Raw genomic sequence first — 22,736 nt, 5'->3', positions numbered from 1 at the left:
GTTTTCAACACCCAGCTACAAGCCTGGCTCTTATATGAGAGTGCTGTGTTGGTTGCAGGTTCTCATTTATGTTAGCCATGAAGCTCGCCAGTCACTCAGCCTGCTTCAGCCTACCTCACAGCCTTGTTGTGAGTGCCTAGGAATGGAGGGGGAAGGCCTTCTCTGGTGCCCTGGCAGAAGGGCAGGCAAAAAACCAAAGGAGTAACAAGCAGCACCTTTTTAAGCACTGCGGCTTGCCTCTTTCATTCTGAAATCCACTCTAGCTGGGGGCTCCTGAGGCGGGGGGGGGGGGCAGGGAACCATAGGAGTAGGGCCATTAGTCCATCTAGACCAGTATTGCCTACACCCACTAGCAGCTGCTCTCCCATCCTCTCCTAGCTGGAGGTGCCGGCGACTCAACCTGGGGGCCTTTTGCAAGGAAAGCAGCGCTCTCCCATGCAGCCACGAACTGTAGTAGACCGGCTCTTTTGAGAAGCAAGGCGGGCTCGGCTGAGGGACATGGCTGGTCTCTGCAGGGGAAGGAAAGGAAGAGACCGCGGGGTCTTTTTCTTCCAGGCATCCGTCCAAGAAGGAGCGCCTGCCTCTGGTTTAAACCTCGCTCACCAGAAGAGTTGCAGATCCAGCCGGGGCCGCGCGCGCTTTCCTGGGCGGGAAAGCAAACGCGGGGGAAAGTCTCCTGAGAGGCGCCCTCCCTGCTCTCTGAATGGCGGGATGATGAGAGGCGCCCTCTAAGGGACAAGAGACCCGGGGAATCCACCTCCCACTGAACTGAGCTGGGGTGTGTGTGGGGGGGGGGGACTTAATTGGAAAGCGGATCGCAGCTTCCTCGAAGGGAGCCTTTGACCTTGAAGCTTGCTGCTGGCAGGGTGGCTTTTTGCGGTCGCCCCAATTTGGGGCGCAAATACCCGGCGGCTTCGCCCCCAACCCCCGCGAAGATGCGGCTTGGGGGGCGCGCGCGCGTTTCCACCTGACTCTCTCCCTCGCCCCCTCCCGGGAGCGTTGCAGTGAGAAAGGGAGAGTCTCCCGCTCGGCTGCCGCTGTTTCTCTCCACGTGTCCGCCGCCAGAGGCAGCAGCAGCAGCGGCGGCGGCGGCGGCGGGCGGCCGTGCCTGTGCGAGCAAGTCTGGCGGCGGGATGGTGGCGAGGTGCTGCGGCTGCCGCCGCCGGGCCCTGGCGGTGGTGCCTCCCGGCGCGCTCTGCCTGGGCGCGGCGCTCAGCGGGCTCTTCAGCTTCGGCTTCTTGGCCGCGGCCCTGGGCACCGATTACTGGTACCTGGTGAGCGTGGACTCGGCCAACAGCAGCGCTTGGGACGCCGAGCAGCTGAGTTCCCACTCCGGACTCTGGCGCCTCTGCGAAGGTAGGGCTGCGCCGCGCGCGCCTTCTTTCCTCGGGTTCGCGACGGGAGCAGCCCGCGCTTCCCTCGGCACTGAGGGCGCTCTTTCTGGGATCCAAAGTGGATCGCGCCGGGGGTCGAGCGCCCCCCCCCCCCCCACACAAAAACATATACACGAGCTTAGGCTTGGATCTGCCGGTTTCAGTAGTCGTGAAAAAACTTTCTGCTAACAGAGGAATCGCCGTCGGGTCACAAGATGAATCACTTGGTGGTGAGTAGTTGTGGCAGCCGGCATTCCTCTGCCCTGCTCCAGTCTCTGCGTCCTGGGGACGTCTTAATTCTGCTTCACCCGTTTGTTTAGGCAGATAGGACGCTGCATTACTAGTCCGTCTAGGTCAGTATTGCCAACACTGGCCGGCAGCAGCTCTCGAGGTTTTCTCACGGAGTTCTCTCACCGTCGTCCCTGGAGATGCAGTGGATTGATCCTGGGACCATCTGCATGCAAAGCAGGAGCTCTGACTGCCCTTTCCCAAGCCCCTGCTCTCCTACCCACCTGGGCTATCCCGACGCAACTAGCTGTACTCCCTGGTTTGTGTATACATTTGGGGGTGGGGAGAAGGGATCCCGGTGCCTCATAATCGCAGTATCCTGGTATAAGGTGAAGGCGAGCTGGAATTGTTCCATCCCCTTTTGCTGGCAATCGAAGAATTTCAGCCATCCCGGTGGTGCTTTAACCTCCACGGATTTCCGCGCATTTATAACTTTCTGTGCTGGGGCCGAGGGGTGAGGGTGGGGGAAGAGATTAAAGAAGGAAAGAACTGGATTGCAGCCAAGAATCCGCCCTCCTGGCGAGAAAGGAGGGCTGGGGTGTCAGAGAGGAGGAAAGGGGAGGGGGAAGCAGAGGCAGCGCTTTCTTCAGCTCAGAAGAGAGACCCGATTGAACTTCCATCAAAGATATGAAATGTCAGAGGGACGCATCGAATGTTCGCTTTCACGCCCTGGCGCCCATCAGGAGTTCTGACACCCCTGGGTGTTGATGCACCTCTGGGCTCATGTGGATATGCCCCCTGCTAAAGAAATCACAGCCGGGGGCGGGCGGAGTAGAGCCAGCTGCTGTCATCTGAGCTGTGCTCTCTCGGAGGTCGCTCCCATGCCACCTGTTTACCGAACAGCCATCCTGATTTGTTTTGCGGGAGTCCTTGAATCAAGCCGTTGTTATTCCACATTTTCCAGTGCATGGACGTAGCCGGGGGGCGGGGCAGCTGCCCTCCCCCAAATCAAGTAAATAAATAAGAATACTTAACTAACTGACCAACTGCATCGCTGATAACTCGGTTCTTGCCCTCCGCTACATAAAGCCCGTTCCCCCCCGCCCAATAAATCCTGGCTACTCCCATGTTCCAATGTGTCCTACCCCCCCCCCCCCACTTTCCTTGTCGCAAAAGGTCAGTTTTGCGGGAACTATCGTTCGTTAATGGAGCTGGGAATTGTGGCTTCTTGGGGGGAATGTAAAGTTTGTGGGATTCTTGCGAAGGTGTGTGTGTGTGTGTGTGTGCCATGTGCTTTAAATGTATGGTGTTGATTTGCCCTTAAATTGCACAGGCTGAATGGGTTAGCATGTGATTTGAATCCGACCCACAAATAGCAACAGTCCAGAAGTACATTTGCAACCATACAGCTGAGGTTGGAATTTTCCTCTCTGTGAAGTTCAATTGCTGTCATTCTCAAGCTGTTTCGTTCTGGGATTTTGGAACCTTTTGGGAATCCTCTGCTGTGCGTGAACACCAGTTTGCCCTATTGGGAGGAAAGAGAAGGTTGAAAGTCCCCCAGGCCTTTAGAGTGAGGGCTCCCAAACAATGGTCCGTGAGATTCATTCAGGTGGCCCATTCAAACTGGTCTTTGACTGCATCTTTATTGCCTCTTTTTCTTATACTGTAGGCATTTTATTGTATTGCAACCTGAACTCATAGACATAGAAGAAGCAATATTTTTTTAAAAAAACAATTAAAATTAAAAACCACACAGCAAAACACATTGCAATTACTTAAACAGGCAGAAAAATAATTATGTGCTGTGCGAAGACCTTCAGAAATTTTCAAGTTGCTAGTTCCACCCCACACCTGAAGAGTGCACTTCCTAGCCCAAGGTCTTACTCCTCCATTGCCAAAAAGTGATAATTCAGGTACCTTGGATGGATACAAAACAGAGAGGGGAATGAAGGAGCTGCTGTTGCAATGTCATAGGGAGAAATGAGTGTGAGGCAGGTCGGCCAGCTGCTTTGATTTGCTCACCCAGTGGAGACTGGTCCTTTACGGCAAATGGGGCCCTGCCCCACCAACTTCCCCCAGACAGCGCCACACCTGCCTTGGCTTTTTTACTTACAGGCAGTCCAGGGGATGGTACTGGCTTTCAGCTTCCTCCTCCTCCTCCATCTACATTGCCCTTGGAGAACTCAGCAGGAAAGAGGATGGGGCGAAAACTAGAATTACCGTATTTTTTGCTCCATAAGACGCACCTTTTCCCTCCTAAAAAGTAAGGGGAAATGTGTGTGCGTCTTATGGAGCGAATGCAGGCAGGAGGCTCTGCTCAGTGCTCCCTTTAAAGAGCTGCACGGAGCGTGTGTGCAGCTTTTGGGGGCTTTTCCCCCGAGAAGGGAGAAGGGACTGACGGGCTGCCCTCTGTCCCTTCCCACACCTCCTGGAAAAGTCAGCAAGAGCTGCTGCCAGGCTCTGCTCAACGCTCCCTTGTAAGAGCTCCCTTTCATCCCTTATCCCGCTTTGCTGGGAAGCCAGCAGAATAAGAGGTGCTGCGCAGCTATCGCTCTTGCTCTGCTGGCTTCAGCGAGAGCTGCAAAGCTTGCTCTGCTGGCTTCTCAGCGAAGCGGGAGGAGGGACGGAAGGGTTTAAAGCAAGAAAAGCGAGAGCCGCTTACATGCTCTGGGCAGAATATATTTTTTCTTGCTTTCCCCCTCTAAAAACTAGGTGTGTCTTATGGTCGGGTGCGTCTTATGGAGCGAAAAATACGGTAGTTGATTTTGTCATTGGCTCGGGCTCCATCTACTGTTAATCTCGTGGCCTACCACCCCACCCATGTCAATGGGCACCAGCCACCACTGTGCCACCACCACCAGCCACCACCCCATCTTATTAACAATAAAGGCTCTGGGCTTAATAAGAGGAGTCCCATGGTAATCAACCTCAACTCAGTTAGCTCCACCTCTCTTGTCTGTTCAAGGTCCCAGATATATTATGTGTTGGAGATGTAAAATTTCCTGTCTAGGTTAGCACTGCTGAAGGTGGGAGGCAGCATTTTGGAATGGCAAACTCTGTGGCTGGATCTCTGATCATCCCTTGATGCTGTTCCTCTCCTTGTCACTTCCCCCCAGGGCAGAACGCCTGCACGCCTCTGATAGACCCATTCGGCACAGAGAGTTGGGAAGTTCCTGCATCGCTCCAGCATCTTATATGTGAGTAGGCAGCCTAATGTGGGCTCAGCCTTTTGGATGGTGGTGAGAATTTCTGTATAGCAAGATGGAGTTTGGAAGTGTGTTCTTGGGATGGGGGTGGCGTGATGAAGTTGGGTAATTTTGGACCCTGGGCTTCGTGGCTATAGGGGGGACCCTTTTAGATGGTTGTGTGTGCATTACCACATTGACTGATGTAGGGATGGCCACCAAATCAGACAGCTTTAAAGAGGATTAGACAAAGGCTGCTAATGGTCACTAGCTATGATGGCAATGTTCCGTCCAATCTGCCAAAGGCCATATTCCTCTGAAAACCCAGCTGCTGGGAATCACAAGTGGTAAGTGCCCTGTTGCACTCGTGGCCTTCTCATAAGCATCTGCTTATCCACAGTGAGAACAGGATACTGGGACTAGAAGGCCTTTTTGCCCGATCCAACAGGGTTCAGTCATGAAGCACAAAATCAACCTTTATATTCTCTGTTCCCATCACTATTCCATGCTCTACAACTGCTCCATGTTAGAGCAAAGCAAACAAATTAAAAAGGAATGCAAACATTCTCCAACTCCAATTTAAGAAAATACACTCTGAGCATATACAGCTTCACATTTTAAACTCACTTGGATCATAGGACCATCTTGACTACAGGGATGATACAGAGCTTGCATTTGCTGAACACATTTAAGTGGGAATAAATCCCGTTTTGTGGTAGAAATGGATCACATTTTTTTTTACAGAAAACAAATAATAAAATTAGTATCTGTAACCCTGTACATGCCTGGTCAGCTAACCCCTGGCTATAAAATGTTTTTAAAAAGTAGCAGCAGCAGCAAGAAAGAAAGGATAGTGTGGTGGCCAGGATGAGCCCCAGGTGCTGGTGATGGGCCTGTTTGCTGCCCTCATCTGCCACTCTTAAGAGTGGTCATTTGGGGGCACCTCGAGTTGCACCACTGGTGTTGAGTTTCAGAGTGTGTTCACTTTCCCACCTTAGTGGTCAGTGAAGCTGGTCCCCCCTCCCCTTCGTCTTTACCCTAGGCAAAAGTGTCCACACCTTGGCCATAGACCAATTAGGCACAGTTGGTCCCTGCTCCTGCCAACCTAGCAGTTTGAAAGCACGTCAAAGAGCAAGTAGATAAATAGGTACCACTCCGGCTGGAAGGTAAACGGCATTTCCATGTGCTGCTCTGGTTCGCCAGAAGCGGCTTAGTCATGCTGGCCACATGATCCGGAAGCTGTATGCCGGCTCTCTCGGCCAATAAAGCGAGATGAGCACTGCAACCCCAGAGTCGGCCACAACTAGACCTAATTGTCAGGGGTCCCTTTACCTTTACCTTTAAGGACTTTAATCTGTGTGAAGCTGGTTTGAGAAACAGCTGCATCCGACAGTGCTGTTTTATAACAGGATTAATGCCTGTTTTAGATAATGTGTGAACATGGATTAAATACCCAGCACGGGAAAAGCAGTAGATGCACAGTAAGCGGGAGTGTGAGCCCAGCCTTTACCGCTGGAGGCCCTTCTGTAAATCAGATTATGGTTGAAGACGAGCACTGTTTTGGAGGTGCGAGCAGGGCGATTTGTTTCTTGAAATAAAATGTCACGGGGAGGAAACAGAAAGGTGGGGGGGGGCTCTCCTTCCTCAGAGGCTTTTAAAAAGCAGAAGCTGGATGACCACCTATCAGGGATGCTGTAGCACTAGGGTTCCTGGATTGCCCAGTGGTTGGACCCAGTGACCTCTGGGGTCATCTGTAAAGCTGCAGTCACCTATCCTCCAATACCCCACCCTGCTTTCCCTCTCCACTGGATGTCCCCCTCTTCTGTCTCTCTGCCAGCCATGCATCGAGCCTTTGTGGTCCTGCTGCCTCTCAGCCTCGTCTTGATCGTCTTTGGCTGGATCTGTGGGGTCATCGGTTCCTTGGTCCAGAGCTCCAGGCTTTTGCTCTTCACAGGCTGCTATTTTCTGCTGGGTGGTGAGTGAAGCTATGTCTTTGGGGGGGGGGGGACCAGGTTTTCTTTCTTTATCAGTCTCTCTCTTCCCGCCCCCCACAACATGGCAAAATGTCCTTAAACACTTGCTCTCAGGGAATACTTAGCAGATTCTGTCTTAGTGCCATCAGGTCACAGCTGCCCCTTGGGGAGACCAAGGTGCAAACGAGTGTGCTGTGGTCTTGGTGCCACGGGAACCACATATTGTCTCATCATTGACTCCTGACCTGTCATCACCGCCTTTCCCCTTCCTTGAAGGCAGAAAAAGTAGGCCTCCCAGAATCCTTTGCAGAAGGGATGGGGGGACCTGATGCTAGGAGCTCAGCCTACACTTGAGTAGGACCCTGGCAGAGACACATGCCCGGCTGGCATGTTCTCTCCCTCCTGGTCGATTGTTTGGGAGCTTCAAAAGCTTTCTTCAGCCCGAACATCACAGTGACCAATGCCAACCAACACCGGCACATTAGGGATCCGCAGAGTTTGCGCATCATGCGTAACAGACCTCAGCAACTCAGCGTTTTGGCTAATTACTTTATTTACATATAAACACACACAGAGCACTGCAACGTGGCTCCCTCTCTCTCTAGCATCAAACAGCAAAGAGAAAAAGAACAAAGGACAATAGTCCCACTTCACGGAACACAGTAACACAAACATCCTGTCTCCGTCACTTCCTACTCTGTGGAGTCAAAACATATACCGTCATGTGATGGACAACAATCCCATGACTGCAATCACGGAGCAGGAATTCTAACACCTGTTGGTTTCCAACTCTTGCCAGCCCCCAGGCACTAAGATGGGAACTGAAGTCCAAGCACACCTGGAGGGCCACAGGTTCTTCATCTCTTCTTTGCAAGCGCCAGGGATTAGCACTTGATCCAAGCTGACTTACACTGGGACAAGTTCTTTGGCTGGTGGAACCGCTCTCCTTGCAGGCTCCATGTGGGCATGGGTGGTTTGGCGGTCAAGTAGATACAAAAGCTAATCTCTGCTTGCTATCCTTCATGCCACTTGTTCGAGAACTGACTGCAGACTGGATTCCTGATGATGTTTTATTGTTAACACAGCTCTGTCTTACAAGACATGTGGAGGTTGGGGAACCCTAGCCCAGTGGTAGGACAAATGAGGGTGTCCCAGATGCAGCCACTGGCCTCTCCCATTAAAAGGGTCAGGTGATGTGAAAGCAGCAGAGGTTTAGCATCAAGAGTTATCCTTCTCCTAGAGGGGCCTTCTTGGTAGTGGGGCCTGTCCTGTGGAACACCGTCCCACCAGATGTCAAGGAAATAAAAAACTATCTGACTTTTAGAAGACATCTGAAGGCAACCCTGCTTGGGGAAGTTTTTTTATGTTTGGTGTTTTATTCTCTTTTTAATATTCTGTTGGGAGCCACCCAGAGTGGCTGGGGAAGCCCAGCCAGGTGGATGGTGTATAAATAATAAATAATATTATTATTAGGGCTACCTTCCCAGGTTAACGAGCCAAATCTGCATGTAGATTCAGTCCCACCCCACTGAAAAAAACATGAGAATACTGTATCATTCAATATTATTCGGAGCATCCATCATATGAATAAATCCAGCTATTTTAATTGTGATGATGATTTACAACAATAATATTTTCCCCACTGCCTCTGACTAATAATAATAATAATAATAATAATAATAATAATAATAATAATTTATTTATTTATACCCTGCCCATCTGGCTGGGTTTCCCCAGCCACTCTGGGTGGCTTCCAACAAAACACTAAAATACAATAACCTATTAAACATTAAAAGCTTCCCTAAACAGGGCTGCCTTAAGATGTCTTCTAAAAGTTTGGTAGTTATTTTTCTCTTTGACATCTGGTGGGAGGGCGTTCCACAGGGTGGGTGCCACTACCGAGAAGGCCCTCTGCCTGGTTCTCTGTAACGTGGCTTCTCACAGCGAGGGAACCACCAGAAGGCCCTCGGCGCTGGACCTCAGTGTCCGGGCAGAACGATGGAGGGGGAGACGCTCCTTCAGGTATACTGGACCGAGGCTGTTTAGGGCTTTAAAGGTCAGCACCAACACTTTGAATTGTGCTTGGAAACGTACTGGGATGCTCCTTTGAGTTATCATGGTTAGGAGCAGCATGGCATGAGCCCTGGTCGTTGGCAGTGTCTGCTACAGGACTGGCACTGACCCATCCCCTTTCCCCCTCCCGCCAGCACTGCTGACCCTGTCGGGAACCTGCACCTACATCTGCTACTCCAGCGCAGCCTTCGCCGAGACAGTGCGCATGTTTGACCAGCAGCGCTTCGAGCACGTCCACATCGCCTTTGGCTGGTCCCTGGCCCTTGCCTGGCTCTCTTTCGGCACCGAGGGGTTGGCCGGCATCCTGCTTCTCCTGGCCGCTCGGGGGCTCCGCCTGAAGCCAGATGCCTGTGCGGTGCTCATCTGATGCAGAAGCCGGGCATTGTCAGGGCTGTGACATAACCCTACTCTGCTCCATTGGCCTTCTTGGGGTGAAAATTCCACCGCTGCCGATCCCCCTCTTGTTGTGCCGCCACAACACGTAACCTGCATGGACCGCAAGGTGTTACAAAGATCTGCTTGTGGGTGTGCCAGGCTGAGGGATGCATCTGGAAGGGGCGAGGGACCCCCATCGATAAGGTACAGTGCTTGCCATCCTTACATGCTGGGTTCATTACTCAACTCTTGGTGTGCAAGCAGAGCTGAGGAAGAGAAACTGCTAGGGCCTTGTTCCTCACCCAAGGGTAGGAGGCCTGTGTGACCCATGCAGATGTTTCTGGACTCCAGTTTCCATCAGCCCCAGTCAGCCTGGCCAGTGGGCCTGGGGTGATGGGAGTTGTAGTCCTGCAACATCTGGACTAGCTCCCCATCCCTGTCCTAACTCAACAACTGAAGGATCCACGGCTCCTTCTCCCTGTTTCTTGATATGCATAGCTGATGCTGCTTCCCTTCCAAGCATGCCCATCTGCTTGTCCTCCTCGATGCATCTGGGGCCTCTTGAATTAAAAAGGGCTCCGGTAGGAAGAGATGCCATTTATTTAGTCAAAGGATTTCTACCCTTCTACAGCTGGAAAAATGCTCCCAGAGCAGCTTACAGAAATCAGTCGTAAGGCAGGGTTATAATCGAAAAGACGTGGCATACAAGGAAAAAGGGAATGGGAGGGAGGAGGAAAAATAAAAAAGCAAGCTCAGGCTCCTTTTCTTAAAAGCTACAGGTCGTAGCTGGCAGGTATCCCTTAGCCTGAACAGAACAAGAGCAGAGCATCCCTGGGAAACAAAGCTCCCTCCCCATTCCCTCAGGATGCAGGAAGGCCGTAGGGTGTGTGTGTGGAAGCCATGTTGGGTCTGTTTCCTGCAAGGCCATGAAGTGACGCAGCTCCTTTGGTCTGGCAACAGAATCTGTTGGCTGCCAGAGCCGCTCCTGGAAATGGGCAGGCTCTCCCACTGCTGTTCCCCCATAGCAGGTGGCTTGGGAAGCTGAAGTCCGCTTCTCTCCTCTGTAGAGCCAGATAGGGCTGAGGCCATGGGGACCACATCTTTAGCTAGGCCAGGGCTGACCAATCACAGGCTTGCCTTCTCGGCATGCCCTGGCTTGTTTCAGACTGACGTCCTGCGCGCCAACTTGGCTTCCGGCCTGCCAGACTGGCTTCAGGGTACACCAGCGCTTTGCTGCTCCCACTTGCCCAGGACAAAGCGCCACTTGCCCTCAGCCAGCTGCGTGTCTCGGAGGGAGACGTCGCAGTGCCAGATGGCGCGCAGGCGACGCTCGCCCCACGGGAAAAGCCTCACGCTGACTGCTTGGCCTGTGGCGGCCACCTCCTCCTCACTCACAGCCTCCAACAGCTCACACAGCTTGGCAGGGGTCAGCCCGGGAGCCAAGACGGTTGCCATGACGATGTTGGTCTCCACGGTGGCGGGGTTTACGGAGCAGAGAGGCGAGCCCAGGGCAAAGGCACCTGTAACGGGAAAACACTTTTGAGGTTTAAAATGGCGAGTGGGGATAAGTTATCGAACGACAGGATAAATGGGTGGGTGGATAGGGAATTGGGAGAGATCCTCACCCACTAACAGGGAGGGCTGGCCTGCTGAAATCTGAACTGAAAGCTGACCCTAGCATAGGAGGAGCTGGAGAAATATACCCTCCGAGCCTTGGCTCAAGGGGGCACCCTGTGTCAGCGAAGGGGTGGTGAGCCTCGATCGCCCAGCAGAGGTTAAAGGTAAAGGTACTCCTGACCATTAGGTCCGGTCGCAGACGACTCTGGGGTTGCGGTGCTCATCTCGTTTTATTGGCTGAGGGAGCCAGCGTTTGTCCGCAGACAGCTTCCGGGTCATGTGGCCAGCATGACTAAGCCGCTTCTGGCGAACCAGAGCAGCGCACGGAAACGTCATTTACCTTCCCGCCGGAGCGGTACCTATTTATCTACTTGCACTTTGACGTGCTAGGTTGGCAGGAGCAGGGACTGAGCGACGGGAGCTCACCCTGTAGCGGGGATTCGAACCACTGACCTTCTGATCGGCAAGTCCTAGGCTCTGTGATTTAATCCACAGCACCACCCGCGTCCCCCCAGCAGAGGTTAGGCGCTATCAATCCCTCCCTCGGCCTCACAGAACAGGCACCTTGGGCGAAGTGTCTGGCATTGTGATGATCCCTCTTCAGCGTCTCCTCCACATGGCTCAACCCAACCAGACCAGCGGCTGCCAGGACCCCTGCCTGGCGCATCCCGCCTCCGAGGAGCTTCCGCACGCGCCAGGCTTCGGCGATCAGCTCTCCGCTTCCAGCCAGAAGTGCCCCGGCTGGTGCTCCCACACCCTGTGTCATCGAAAAGAGAAAAGATGGGGTTAGCCAGTGTGGAGGCTGCGGAGAATCCCAAACCTCTTGGCCCCCCATCTAGGGACTCTGCGTGGAGAAGCTCTTGCACAGCCCCTTCCACTAGCCTCTATCTAGCTTTGTTAGAATTCTGCTGCAAAGCTCTGCTGCAAATCCAAGGACAGATCGCAGAGGTTTCAAACACGTTGCCAGGGAAGGACTGCAGTTCTGCTTTGCATGTGGATGGTCTCAGGCTCAGTCCCCAGGTAAGGGCTGGGAGGGACCCCTTTTTGGAATCCTGGGGAGCCGCTGCCAGTCAGTGTAGGCAATACTGAGCTGGATGGAGCAGCGGTCTGGCTCAGCTTCCTAAGTCCCCACGGTTAGGTGAGCCTCGCAGGTACTGTGCTTGCACTCTTCCCCAAAATCCACCCTGTTCAGAGTCATAGCAGAAACCACCTACCTTCGAGAGGCACAGGGAGATGGAGTTGCAGTGCTGCGAGATATGAGCCGGCGGCACTCCCAAGGCCACGGCGGCGTTAAGCACCCTGGCGCCATCCATGTGAATCTGCAGCCCGTATCGCTGGGCTACCTGGTGCACCTGTGTAGAGAATGGAGCTCAACCAACAGCTTAAAGTGGGCTTCCTCAACCTCGGCCCTCCAGATGTTTTTTTGGCCTACAACTCCCATGATCCCTAGCTAGCAGGACCAGTGGTCAGGGATGATGGGAATTGTAGTCTCAAAACATCTGGAGGGCCGAGGTTGAAGAAGCCTGACTTACAAGGCTTGCGACAGGCAGAGGAGAAGACGTCCCAGAGCTGGTGGCCTTTCTTAGGGGCACTGCAGGTTCTGCTTTATGTGGAGATCAGGGCCACTGCTCCGCGAGAAAACTAAAAGACAATCTGGGGTTATTGCTGGTAGGCAGGCTCCTATGATCAGAAGAGATTGCTCAGTGTCCTTGAGCCCAGACAAGGGGTGCTAAGTTGGGGGTCTTCCTTTATCATCATCGCTTCCTGTAATAACAAACTTGGGTGGCGCAGTGCCTGGCGGTTACAAAGAGTTTTTTTAAAGCAAGGAGCCCCCCCCCACTAAAATAGGGTCGATACATATCTAGAGATACCCTCCCTAAGTATAGAGGTATGACTGAAACCTCCCAAAATGGCCTGACAAGGACCTATGAATTTCCAGGGCTTTACCAAATGTAGATGTGCCAGCTTAAGGATGACAGTAGGGGTGGGAGAAGGAAACGAGATAAGCGTGGGGAAGCCAATAGGAAACATACTGGAAGTGTGGATTAAGATGAAAAGTGGGGGTGGGGAAAAAAACCCTTCACCCTCCACTACACATGCATGCATTTTGGGTGGAGTCGAGATACACTGCAACATTTTTTTAAAAGTTTTATTTATTGTATAAATAAACACAACTATTTAAAATATTGATAAATAAATACAAATGCTGAAAGTACTTGAATGAATAAAATGTTATTCATGCTACCACAGCCGCTATTGCTCACAACACCCACCACAACGAAAAGGCTACTGGGTTTTCTGAAAGAGTCATAGAATCATAATGTTGAAAGGGACCCTAAGGATCGTCTCGTCTCAAGCCCCCTGCAGTGCAGGAATACGCAGCTGTCCCATATGGGGACTGAACCTGCAACCTTGGCATCATCAGCACCATGCTCTAACCTGCTGAGCTATCCAGGCTCTCCCAGTCAGTTGGGTTAAGACTGGATGAATGACTCATGGTACTCACCTCTTCCAGGTACTTAAGGGGTAGCACCCTTCCCCCGGCCGAGCTGTGCGTGTTCTCGAGGCAAATGAGCTCAGGGCGGGGGTGGTACTGGCTTTGGTGGGCCCGCTGGATCTTCTGCTCCAGTTCATCCAGATTGATGATCCCGTTGGGCAGGTCCTGTAACGCCTCTGAATGGACTCCTGCCACCTGGGTGAGAACAAAGTGGGTGGCCTCAGGCAAAGCCTGTACATGGTAAATGCCTCATGCTGATAAAAGCTTTTGCATTAACTCTGATGCTGTTTATGGTGAATAAACATGTGGTACCCAGTTTTGTTGAAAACCAAGTTCTTTATGGAAAGGCACAAGCACATATGCAACTTCTCTGAATGAGCCACGGCCCCTGGCTGTTTGTGATAGTGAAGCCATCTGGTCTTGTAGTGTTGTAAACAAAAATCTGCCCTTAACCCTTATGGGGTATCCAAGAGCCCATATAGAGACCTTACGTAGGTTCCCTATTGGTAGGAGAAAATAACAGAGGCCAACCAGAGAATATTGAGATGCAAAGCAGCTAGTAAGCCTGAGCTTTATTGATCTGTTGCAACAGGGTGCTCCCCTCACATGCAGGAAGGGAGGAGGAATCCAGAACAAAAGTGTGCCTGCCCTTATATAGACATTTTAAATTCCCTACCCTGGAGCTCAAGACCACCCCTCCATACATCATACATACATCACAGAAAAAGCAGTCTACAGCAGAAATCTGAGTGCGTTGTTTATCTCATCTGACAGGTTACCTGTTAATGTTCACTTGATTGGATACCCTGGGGAGCCTTGCCAGTCTTTTGTAATGATAAATACTTAGTTCCTGAGCCAGGTCACAGGCTCACCCTATTCAAACACAGACATACCCTTAAGACAGGATTTGTGAAGGAAAAGTAAATGGGGAGGCTTTTCCATTTTCCTTTGACCTTGCAGACAAAACATTTGGTCAGTTTGGGAATCAGAAATGGTTTCAGGTTGATCTTCCTGTGCTGATCTATGTATGTGCTTGGCTGGTTCATTTATGAACATTTATTATATATCTGAGACCTTAAAATTCTTATCACAGTAGGGAACAGACGCTTCAGAACCTTTGAGAAGGCGAACTGATTGGTCAATAAAAATCCTGATGCTTCCTAATCAAGCAAAACGAAAGCTGCAATTATATCCTCATTGAACAAGGTGGGGCATAATTCAGAGCAAACAAGCCTAGCCTTGCACTGTAAGGCAGAGAGGTTGTGTTTGGGCTGCCTAGGTGGGCAGGAGACATGGGGGGAGCTGATAGGAGGCAGAGGCAATTGCTGCCAATATGTCTTTTGGAAAGTTAGGAGGACTGGAGCTTGGGCTTATTTAAAAGGATTAATACACAGAAGTAGTAGTTTTGGAGGTGCAAGCAACCTCAACCCAAAATGTTGCTTTGCGGTTTTTGTGTTGTGCTCATATCTAACGGCAGAAGTCATAGCATGTTAGTCTTGCGTCTAGGTTCTAAAATGCATTAAATATACCATATTTTTCGCCGTATAGGACGCACTTTTTCCCCTCCAAAAATGAAGGGGAAATCTGTGTGCGTCCTATGGGGCGAATGCAGGCTTTCACTGAAGCTTGGAGAGCGAGAGGGGTCGGTGCGCACCGACCCCTCTCACTCTCCAGGCTTCAGGAAGCTATCAGCAAGCCTGGGGAGCCCTGCGGGAGTTCCCGCAGGGCTCCCTAGTCTGTGGATAGCAGCCTGCTTCCCGGAGCGCGGGGAGCGCTGAAGCAGAGCGCCCCGCGCTTTGGGCAGACATCATAGAATCATAGAGTTGGAAGAGACCACAAGGGCCATTGAGTCCAAGGGCCATCGGGCAGCCCCACAAGCTCGGGGGACAGCGGGGAGGCGCAGCGCCACCATCCCGCTGTTCCCTGACCTCGTTTGGATTTCCCGACCTGGTTTTGGGGGGGAAATAAAGGAATTTTTTCCCCCTTTATTCCCCCCCCCAAAAAAAAAACTAGGTGCGTCCTATGGGCCGGTGCGTCCTATGGGACGAAAAATGTGGTATTTAAGTTCTGCTGTGGTCATTGGGACCACTGATTCAGGATCTGAGTGCCAGAGACACACAGCAATCCGTGCTAAGCATATGGAAGAACAGAAAATGGGGCAACCTGCTGATAATGCAGAAAGTGTTAGAATCCACAAGGCAGCTTCCTGTAAATACTGATTCATGCAAGGACCGCAAATAGCTTTCTACTCACAAGGGGAAAATCCCTTGGTTGAATCAATTGAATTCAAAAGCCGTGCACTGGCATTGCAGCAATGGAAGCGTTGCAAAATATAACAAAGAGACAAATCACTAAAGCATCTGTTGGTGGATGGCGAGGCATGAGGAGTCAATAAATATCCCATACCTAGAAGGGATCAACAGCACCTAGCTTAATCTCCTGTGCCCAGGGTTCCAGATCCTTCTAAATTACCAGCAGAGAAAATCCAGGGCTCTAAGAATAAGACACGGGGTGCTTATAATCTCCAATTCTCAACAGTGGATCAGTGAGTTTGTTTCAAAAGCTTAGTGGAAAAGACTGTTCTGAGAAGGTATTTGCAGGCATAACATGCAAGCATTCTGGGAGGTCAGCTAAAAAAAAACATAGGAGGTAACAAGGCAAATCATTAGAACGAAAGGGGAAGACAATTTCCTGTTTGGTTCTTTAGTAGTTGAACAATCTTCACACAATGTTATTTTGAGCTGAGCACAGAGACACTTGTGCATGAAGTCGGGAACTGTTACTATCCAAGGAGAGGAGGGTGCAGCTTGTGCTAATGGCCACTAGAGGGAAGCACATCACCAGGCTTCTCACTCCTCTGGCCAAGGTTTGAGTAAAGACCTGGACAGCTGCGTCCTCACGGCCCCTTTGCAAGACTGTGGCCACATTTGCCTTGGCAGCTGTAAGTACATGACCTTTGCCATGTCTCTGGTTCCTTGTTTTTGAGATGGAATATGGGTAGAAAGAGACACAATGAGCTTCGGTGATGGCCGGCGCTTCCGGGTCCCCTCCCAGCATCACTTACCTGTGCATACCCTCCGTGCTCAAACACATGGATGTGGGACTCCCTCCCAAGCAGGAGCTGCGCCCCTCGCCTGCGACAGTGGCACATGACTATGGTAAGAGAGGACAAGGGTGAGAACTGGGGGGTCTATAGTGGGGATAGGGGAAACACAGAACTAAGTCAGATGGCAAGAGAAAATGAGGATGAATCTGTCATAGTGGTCCTTTCCACAACTACCGTATTTTTCGCCCTATAGGGCGCACCGGCCCATAGGGCGCACCTCGTTTTTTTGGGGACCCCTCTCGCTCTCCAGGCTTCAGCGAAAGCCTGCATTCGTCCCATAGGACGCACACACATTTTCCCCTCATTTTTGGAGGGGGAAAAGTGCGTGCAATAGGGTGAAAAATACGGTACCGTATTTTTCGCACCATAGGACGCAGTTTTTCCGTCTTAAAAACTAAGGGGAAAAGTCTGTGCGTCCTATGGAGTGAATGCAGGGGGGGAGGCAAGCAGGAAAAGCCCCCAAGAGCCACACACAAGCTTCGCGTGGCTCTTGCGGGCTTTTCCCCAGGAGGGAGAAGGGACTGACGCAGCCAGTCAGTCCCTTCTCCCTCCTCTAGAAAAGTCCTGCGCAATCTGTCCAGCCGCGGGAGACTACACAAGGCTAAAGAGGAAGCCCAGGTAGCGAGCGTGATCCATCCTGCTCGCTGCCCGGGCTTCCTCTTTTGCCTAGCACGTCTCTCCAGCCGCGGGAGGCTGCACAAGGCTAAAGAAGCCAACTTTTTAAAAAATCTCTCTATCTCTACCTCTTTTTCTTTTTTCGTCCTTTCTCCACCCCCTTATTTTCCTCTGGATCAGTGTTTTTATCTAGATTAACGTTTTAGTTTGGAGGGGTGGGATATTATAAAAAAGGAAACTTTGCAGCTTTTATTTTAGTATACAATAAAAAACAGATTAAACAAAACACAAGAGAAGGAACTAGCATAGAAGAAGAGAAAAGAGGGGGGATACAAAGCCATTTACCAGAGGTAGATCTTAACCCTTGCCTCACCTGGGAGCTTCTCTGGGCAGGAATTCCCTCGGCTTAAGTGGGGTGAGGGAAGAGTGGCAGGTAGGGGGGTACCTACCTAGACAGTGAAGCCACATGTCTCTCCAATGAAAATTGGGAGTGGGCATTGCGTGAAGTGGCTGTGGATCTCCTGCCGCAGAAGTGTAGGACTGTATAGAGTTGGGAGGGCCACCCGAGGGTCATCTAGCCCAGCCCCCTCACAATGTAGGAATCACAGCTAAAGAACGCCAGGCAGCTGGTCCCCCAACCGCTGCTTAAAAGCCTCCAGTGGTGGAGACCCCCAACAACTTCCGAGGTCACAGAATTGCAAGGTTGGAAGGGAACCCCAGGAGTCATCTAGTCCAGCCCCGGTGGACAGCGGGCACGATCCATCCCGTTGTGCCAGGCTAAAGATGCTGCTCAAGGCTAAAGAGGAAGCGTGCAGCCTGTCAATTGCTTTTTGGGGCTGGTGGGGAATAATATTTTTTTCCTTGATTTCCCCCTCTAAAAACTAGGTGCGTCCTGTGGTCCGGTGCGTCCAATAGAGCAAAAAATACGGTATATAATGTAGAGTTGTACTTTCTTGGGCTCCATGATCACTGCAGATGGTGACAGCAGACACGAAATTAAAAGACGCCTGCTTCTTGGGAGAAAAGCAATGACAAACCTAGACAGCATCTTAAAAAGCAGAGACATCACCTTGCCAACAAAGGTCCGTATAGTTAAAGCTATGGTTTTCCCAGTAGTGATGTATGAAAGTGAGAGCTGGACCATCAAGAAGGCTGATCACCAAATAATTGATGCTTTTGAATTATGGTGCTGGAGGAGACTCTTGAGAGTCCCATGGACTGCAAGAAGATCAAACCTATCCATTCTGAAGGAAATCAGCCCTGAGTGCTCACTGGAAGGACAGATCGTGAAGCTGAGGCTCCAATACTTTGGCCACCTCATGAGAAGAGAAGACTCCCTGGAAAAGACCCTGATGTTGGGAAAGATGGAGGGCACAAGGAGAAGGGGACGACAGAGGACGAGATGGTTGGACAGTGTTCTCGAAGCTACCAGCATGAGTTTGACTAAACTGTGGGAAGCAATGGAAGACAGGAGTTCCTGGCGTGCTCTGGTCCATGGGGTCACGAAGAGTCAGATACGACTAAACAACTAAACAACAACAACAGAGTTGGAAGGGACCCTCAGGGACATCTAGTTCAACCCCTTACAATTCAGGAATATGCAGCTGTCCCATATGAGGCTCGAACCTGCAACCTTAGCAACTATCAGCACCATGCTCTAACCAACTGGGCTAACCAGGCTGCCTGCTTTGCTGCTGCTTTCATCACTCCTAGGAGATCCCTGAGCTGAAGCAGTCAGTAATGCTTATTCCAATCTCTCCAGCACCTTTTAAGAGTGCAGCGGTTAGGAGCTCTCATCTCACAGTCAAAAATGTTTTGCCTAGTAATTCTAAGGCTAGAGAAAGCCTCTTAGGCAGGGGGTTGAGGGTGTATATTTTTCTTGTACATTGTTGGCATTGTTGGTTACCAATGCTGGTAACCCTCTGGCCCTCCAGAAGGTGTTGAACTACAACTCCCATCATCCCTGACCCCCGGGTTCAAGGTGGTCTACGTGGTTCTCCTCCCTATTTCATCCTAACAACAACCATGCGAGGTAGGTTAGGCTAAGAGAAGGTGACTGGCCCAAGGCCACCTAGTGAGATTCATGACTGAGTGAGGATTTGAACCCTGGTCTCCCAGGTCATAGTCCAATACTCTAACCGTTAAGCCACACTGGGAGTCTTGCGACATTTAGAGGGCCACAAAGTCCCTGCCACTGATTTTATAAATAATAACTGAAATAATAAAAACAGAACTAGAATAATTCCCATAATGAAACTCTCTCTCCTGATAGCTTCATTCAGGGGTAGGTATTTGTGGTTTTTTTTAATGACTGAGTCTTAGGGCATAGCCCTTACAATGAGACTTAGGTAAAGGTAAAGGGACCCCTGACCATTAGGTCCAGTCGTGACCGACTCTGGGGTTGCGGCGCTCATCTCGCTTTATTGGCCGAGGGAGCCGGCGTACAGCTTCCGGGTCATGTGGCCATCATGACTAAGCCGCTTCTAGCGAACCAGAGCAGCACACGGAAACACCGTTTACCTTCCCACCGGAGCGGTACCTATTTATCTACTTGCACTTCATGCTTTCGAACTGCTAGGTGGGCAGGAGCGAGCAACGGGAGCTCACCCTGTCGTGGGGATTTGAACCCTAGGCTCTGTGGTTTAATTACATAATAATAAAACAGAGGGCATTAAAGTTATAGGCAGATCACATATGTATTTATATGCCTGGTGTAAATAAGGGCTCTGATCCAGTGGAGGCATCTGCCAATAGGAGAAGAGGGGATCACCACAGCACCGCTCCCACCCAATCAACTCCAAAGAGTTGGGGGACCTTCCAGAACAGGATGGAGGGTGGTACGAGGGGCTGCAAGGGAAATCAGCTCCGATTGCTTCTTATGAGACTTACCAGCAATGAGGTTCGCCATGGTGGCTGTGGGAACAAACAAGGCCCCTTCCATTCCAAGGAGATCAGCCACTACTCTCTGCAGTTCTGAAGGGGGAAATAAGAACACAAGGACAAGAAGAAGCCACCCTCGACAGATACTGCATGGGGTGGGTGTGATGTCAGAAGTTCACAACTGTTTACAGAATCAGGATATTTGAGTTTTAACACCTCCTACTCCAGGTTGCTGAAGCCTCTCTTGGCTTTTAAAATGTATATATATAATGATCAGCATCACGTTTTGGCAATGGGTTTATTTTACATACATCCCCCAAATATTTCAGCCAGTAATATAAGCAAAACATAAATGGACTGAATATTATTCCCGTGAACAAGCTCCTTTCAGACAAGTTTGGGGCAATTTCCAGAGGGGTAGTCTCTTAAAAAAACAGCAAAATGACTTGTGACACTTCAAAGGCTAACCATTTTATTATGGCACAAGCATTTGCAGACTAGGCACGTTAAAATCACCCATGGAGCTTAGATTAATTCTTCATGGAGGCAGACACCCAGCAGCCAACACTGGCCCTTAAAGCCACAGGAAACTATATATTATATGACAATAAACAAAATCCAGGTGTAGAGCCTGTCTTTCCATAAAATATTCAGGGCGGCTCTTTCCATCTGCTCCCCTCCAAATGCAACATTTTCCCTGGAAGGTATGGTATTTTTACGTTGTGAATCGCCCTGTGATTTTTGGATGAAGGGCAGTATAAAGGTAAAGGTAAAGGGACCCCTGACCATTAGGTCCAGTCGTGGCCGACTCTGGGGTTGCGGCGCTCATCTCGCTTTATTGGCCGAGGGAGCCAGCATACAGCTTCCGGGTCATGTGGCCAGCATGACTAAACCACTTTTGGCGAACCAGAGCAGCACACGGAAACGCCATTTACCTTCCCGCCACAGTGGTACCTATTTATCTACTTGCACTTTGTGCTTTCGAATTGCCAGGTTGGCAGGAGCAGGGACCGAGCAACAGGAACTCACTCCGTTGTGGGGATTCAAACTGCCGGCCTTCTGATCGGCAAGTCTTAGGCTCTGTGGTTTAACCCACAGCGCCACCCGCGTCCCATGAAGGGCAGAATACCAATTTAATAAGAAGAATAAACAACAACAATAAATATCTGACGTTCACAGTGCCATTGCTTTTACAGCTGAGTCTTGAAAATGAGCAGCCTTGCTCCACAGCATTAGGCACAGCTGCACCCCAGCCTGTGGCAGCATGGATCCCTTTGCAGAGCCTTACCGCCCTGGGGGTGCCCCTTTTCACCCAGACTCACCATTGACCGTGGGGTCCTCCCCGTAGTCATCATCCCCCACCTCTGCCTGGGCCATAGCTTGCCTCATCTCGGGGCTCGGCCGAGTCACAGTGTCACTGCGCAGATCCACCACGTGGCACTCAGTCCCTGCTGGGCGACTGGCATGGTAACTATGCTTGCCCGCTCTTGGAGCGGGGACAAGGGAAGAAGCCGGCTGCTTGGGCCACCAAGGTAGACTGGCACAATGTTGCCCAGTGACTGACTGGCTGTATGTCCTTAACAAGATCTTCGTAAGCCAAAGTGACCTGAGGCTGGCACTAAGAGACTGGCGAGTAGAGCTTGGGTGGGCTAAGCTGCTGCAAAAGGTCTGACCCTTTCGGCTCATAAGGTCTGACCCTTTCGGCTCATAAAGGTCTGACCCAAAAGGTCTGACCCAAAAGGTCTGACCCTTTCGGCTCATAAAGGTGTCAACACCCTGGTACCAACAGCGTGGTTGGGCCAGGCAAGAACCAAGTCGCTGGCACGGTCTGAGTTGATGCATGCAAGCTTTCGATATCTGGCTGCGGTAACCGTGCCCAGAGGGCGCCAGGGTGGTGCCCACGCCCCACCACCTGCGGGAAAACCGAGACAGAATAGCCCCTGGCTGCCTGCACCAGCCAATGGGCTGGCAGGAGTCGCTGCTGAACCCAGGGCAACCAGCCTTGCAGCTGCTCGGTGCATAGGCTTCCCCGCCTTGGCTGGTGGCAGGCGGAGTAGCGGGAGCCCAACAGGAGCAGATGCGGGCATGGAGCTCCTTGCCGAGGAGGGCACGACCTCCGCGCCTGACCATTTCTCCCCCGGTCTGCAGCGCCGACACCAGCGACATAGCCGCTTCTTCCGCCCAGCACCAACTGGGCAGAGTCCAAAGCTGCACGCTCTTCCCCTAAGGAGCCAGACTACAACTCCCAGCATGCTTCGGGCGCCGGCATTTCGCTCTGCCCTGTTCCCACAGCGTTTTGGGAGTTGTAGTCCCAGTGCGGAATACAGCAAGTGCGACGGGATCTTTCTCTGCCCCGTTCGCGTGGCGTTTGGGGAGTTATAGTCCCGGTGGGAGTTATAGTCCGGTTTAGAAATGGCGTGGCAGCGTGTGCGGGATGGGGGAGGCGAGAAACTGCATTTGTGAGAAGCCATAGGACCTACAGTTCCAGCTGAGGTGGGGGCAAAGGGTGGTCTGCTCCTCCTCTCCCGCCCTCCTGCCAACCCAACCCTTTCCTCCCCTCGACGACGCCATCAGGAAAGTGGCAGCGGGCGAACCCCGTTCTCTCCCTCTCCCCCACACAGAATCATAATTTTAATTAATTTTTTTAATTACATTTTTCAAAAAATAGAAATTAAACAAAGAAAAACAAAGAACAATACATAACACTGTAAGCACACCTATATACATATTTTCCAAAATGAAAAATAAGAAAAAGAAAAAGAAAAGTAAAAGTAAAAAATATATAGAAAAAAGACCCAAAAAAGAGAAAAAATA

The 22,736-nt window shown here is 51.2% G+C and overlaps 2 protein-coding genes across 2 annotated transcripts; one reads left to right on the top strand and one right to left on the bottom strand.

Moving 5' to 3' along the window:
• The first annotated feature begins 109 nt into the window (after positions 1–109).
• On the top strand, positions 110–9,932 carry TMEM235 (transmembrane protein 235). Its single transcript, XM_079965705.1, has 4 exons — positions 110–1,356; positions 4,718–4,798; positions 6,624–6,761; positions 8,967–9,932. Exons 1-4 carry the CDS (start codon positions 1,134–1,136, stop codon positions 9,197–9,199), a joined length of 675 nt encoding a protein of 224 aa, XP_079821831.1. The 5' UTR covers positions 110–1,133; the 3' UTR covers positions 9,200–9,932.
• Positions 9,933–9,976: 44 nt separating this feature from the next.
• Positions 9,977–21,623, bottom strand: LOC307210019 (uncharacterized protein). Its single transcript, XM_079965545.1, has 7 exons — positions 21,245–21,623; positions 19,932–20,015; positions 16,386–16,474; positions 13,331–13,516; positions 12,039–12,176; positions 11,389–11,581; positions 9,977–10,727 (listed from the first exon to the last, which is right to left on the bottom strand). Exons 1-7 carry the CDS (start codon positions 21,606–21,608, stop codon positions 10,420–10,422), a joined length of 1,362 nt encoding a protein of 453 aa, XP_079821671.1. The 5' UTR covers positions 21,609–21,623; the 3' UTR covers positions 9,977–10,419.
• Between the last annotated feature and the right edge of the window lie 1,113 nt (positions 21,624–22,736).

Source organism: Podarcis cretensis, assembly GCF_951804945.1.
Source record: "Podarcis cretensis genome assembly, chromosome: 2".
Lineage (NCBI taxonomy): Eukaryota > Metazoa > Chordata > Lepidosauria > Squamata > Lacertidae > Podarcis > Podarcis cretensis.
This window is presented reverse-complemented; position numbering and strand designations above follow the sequence as displayed.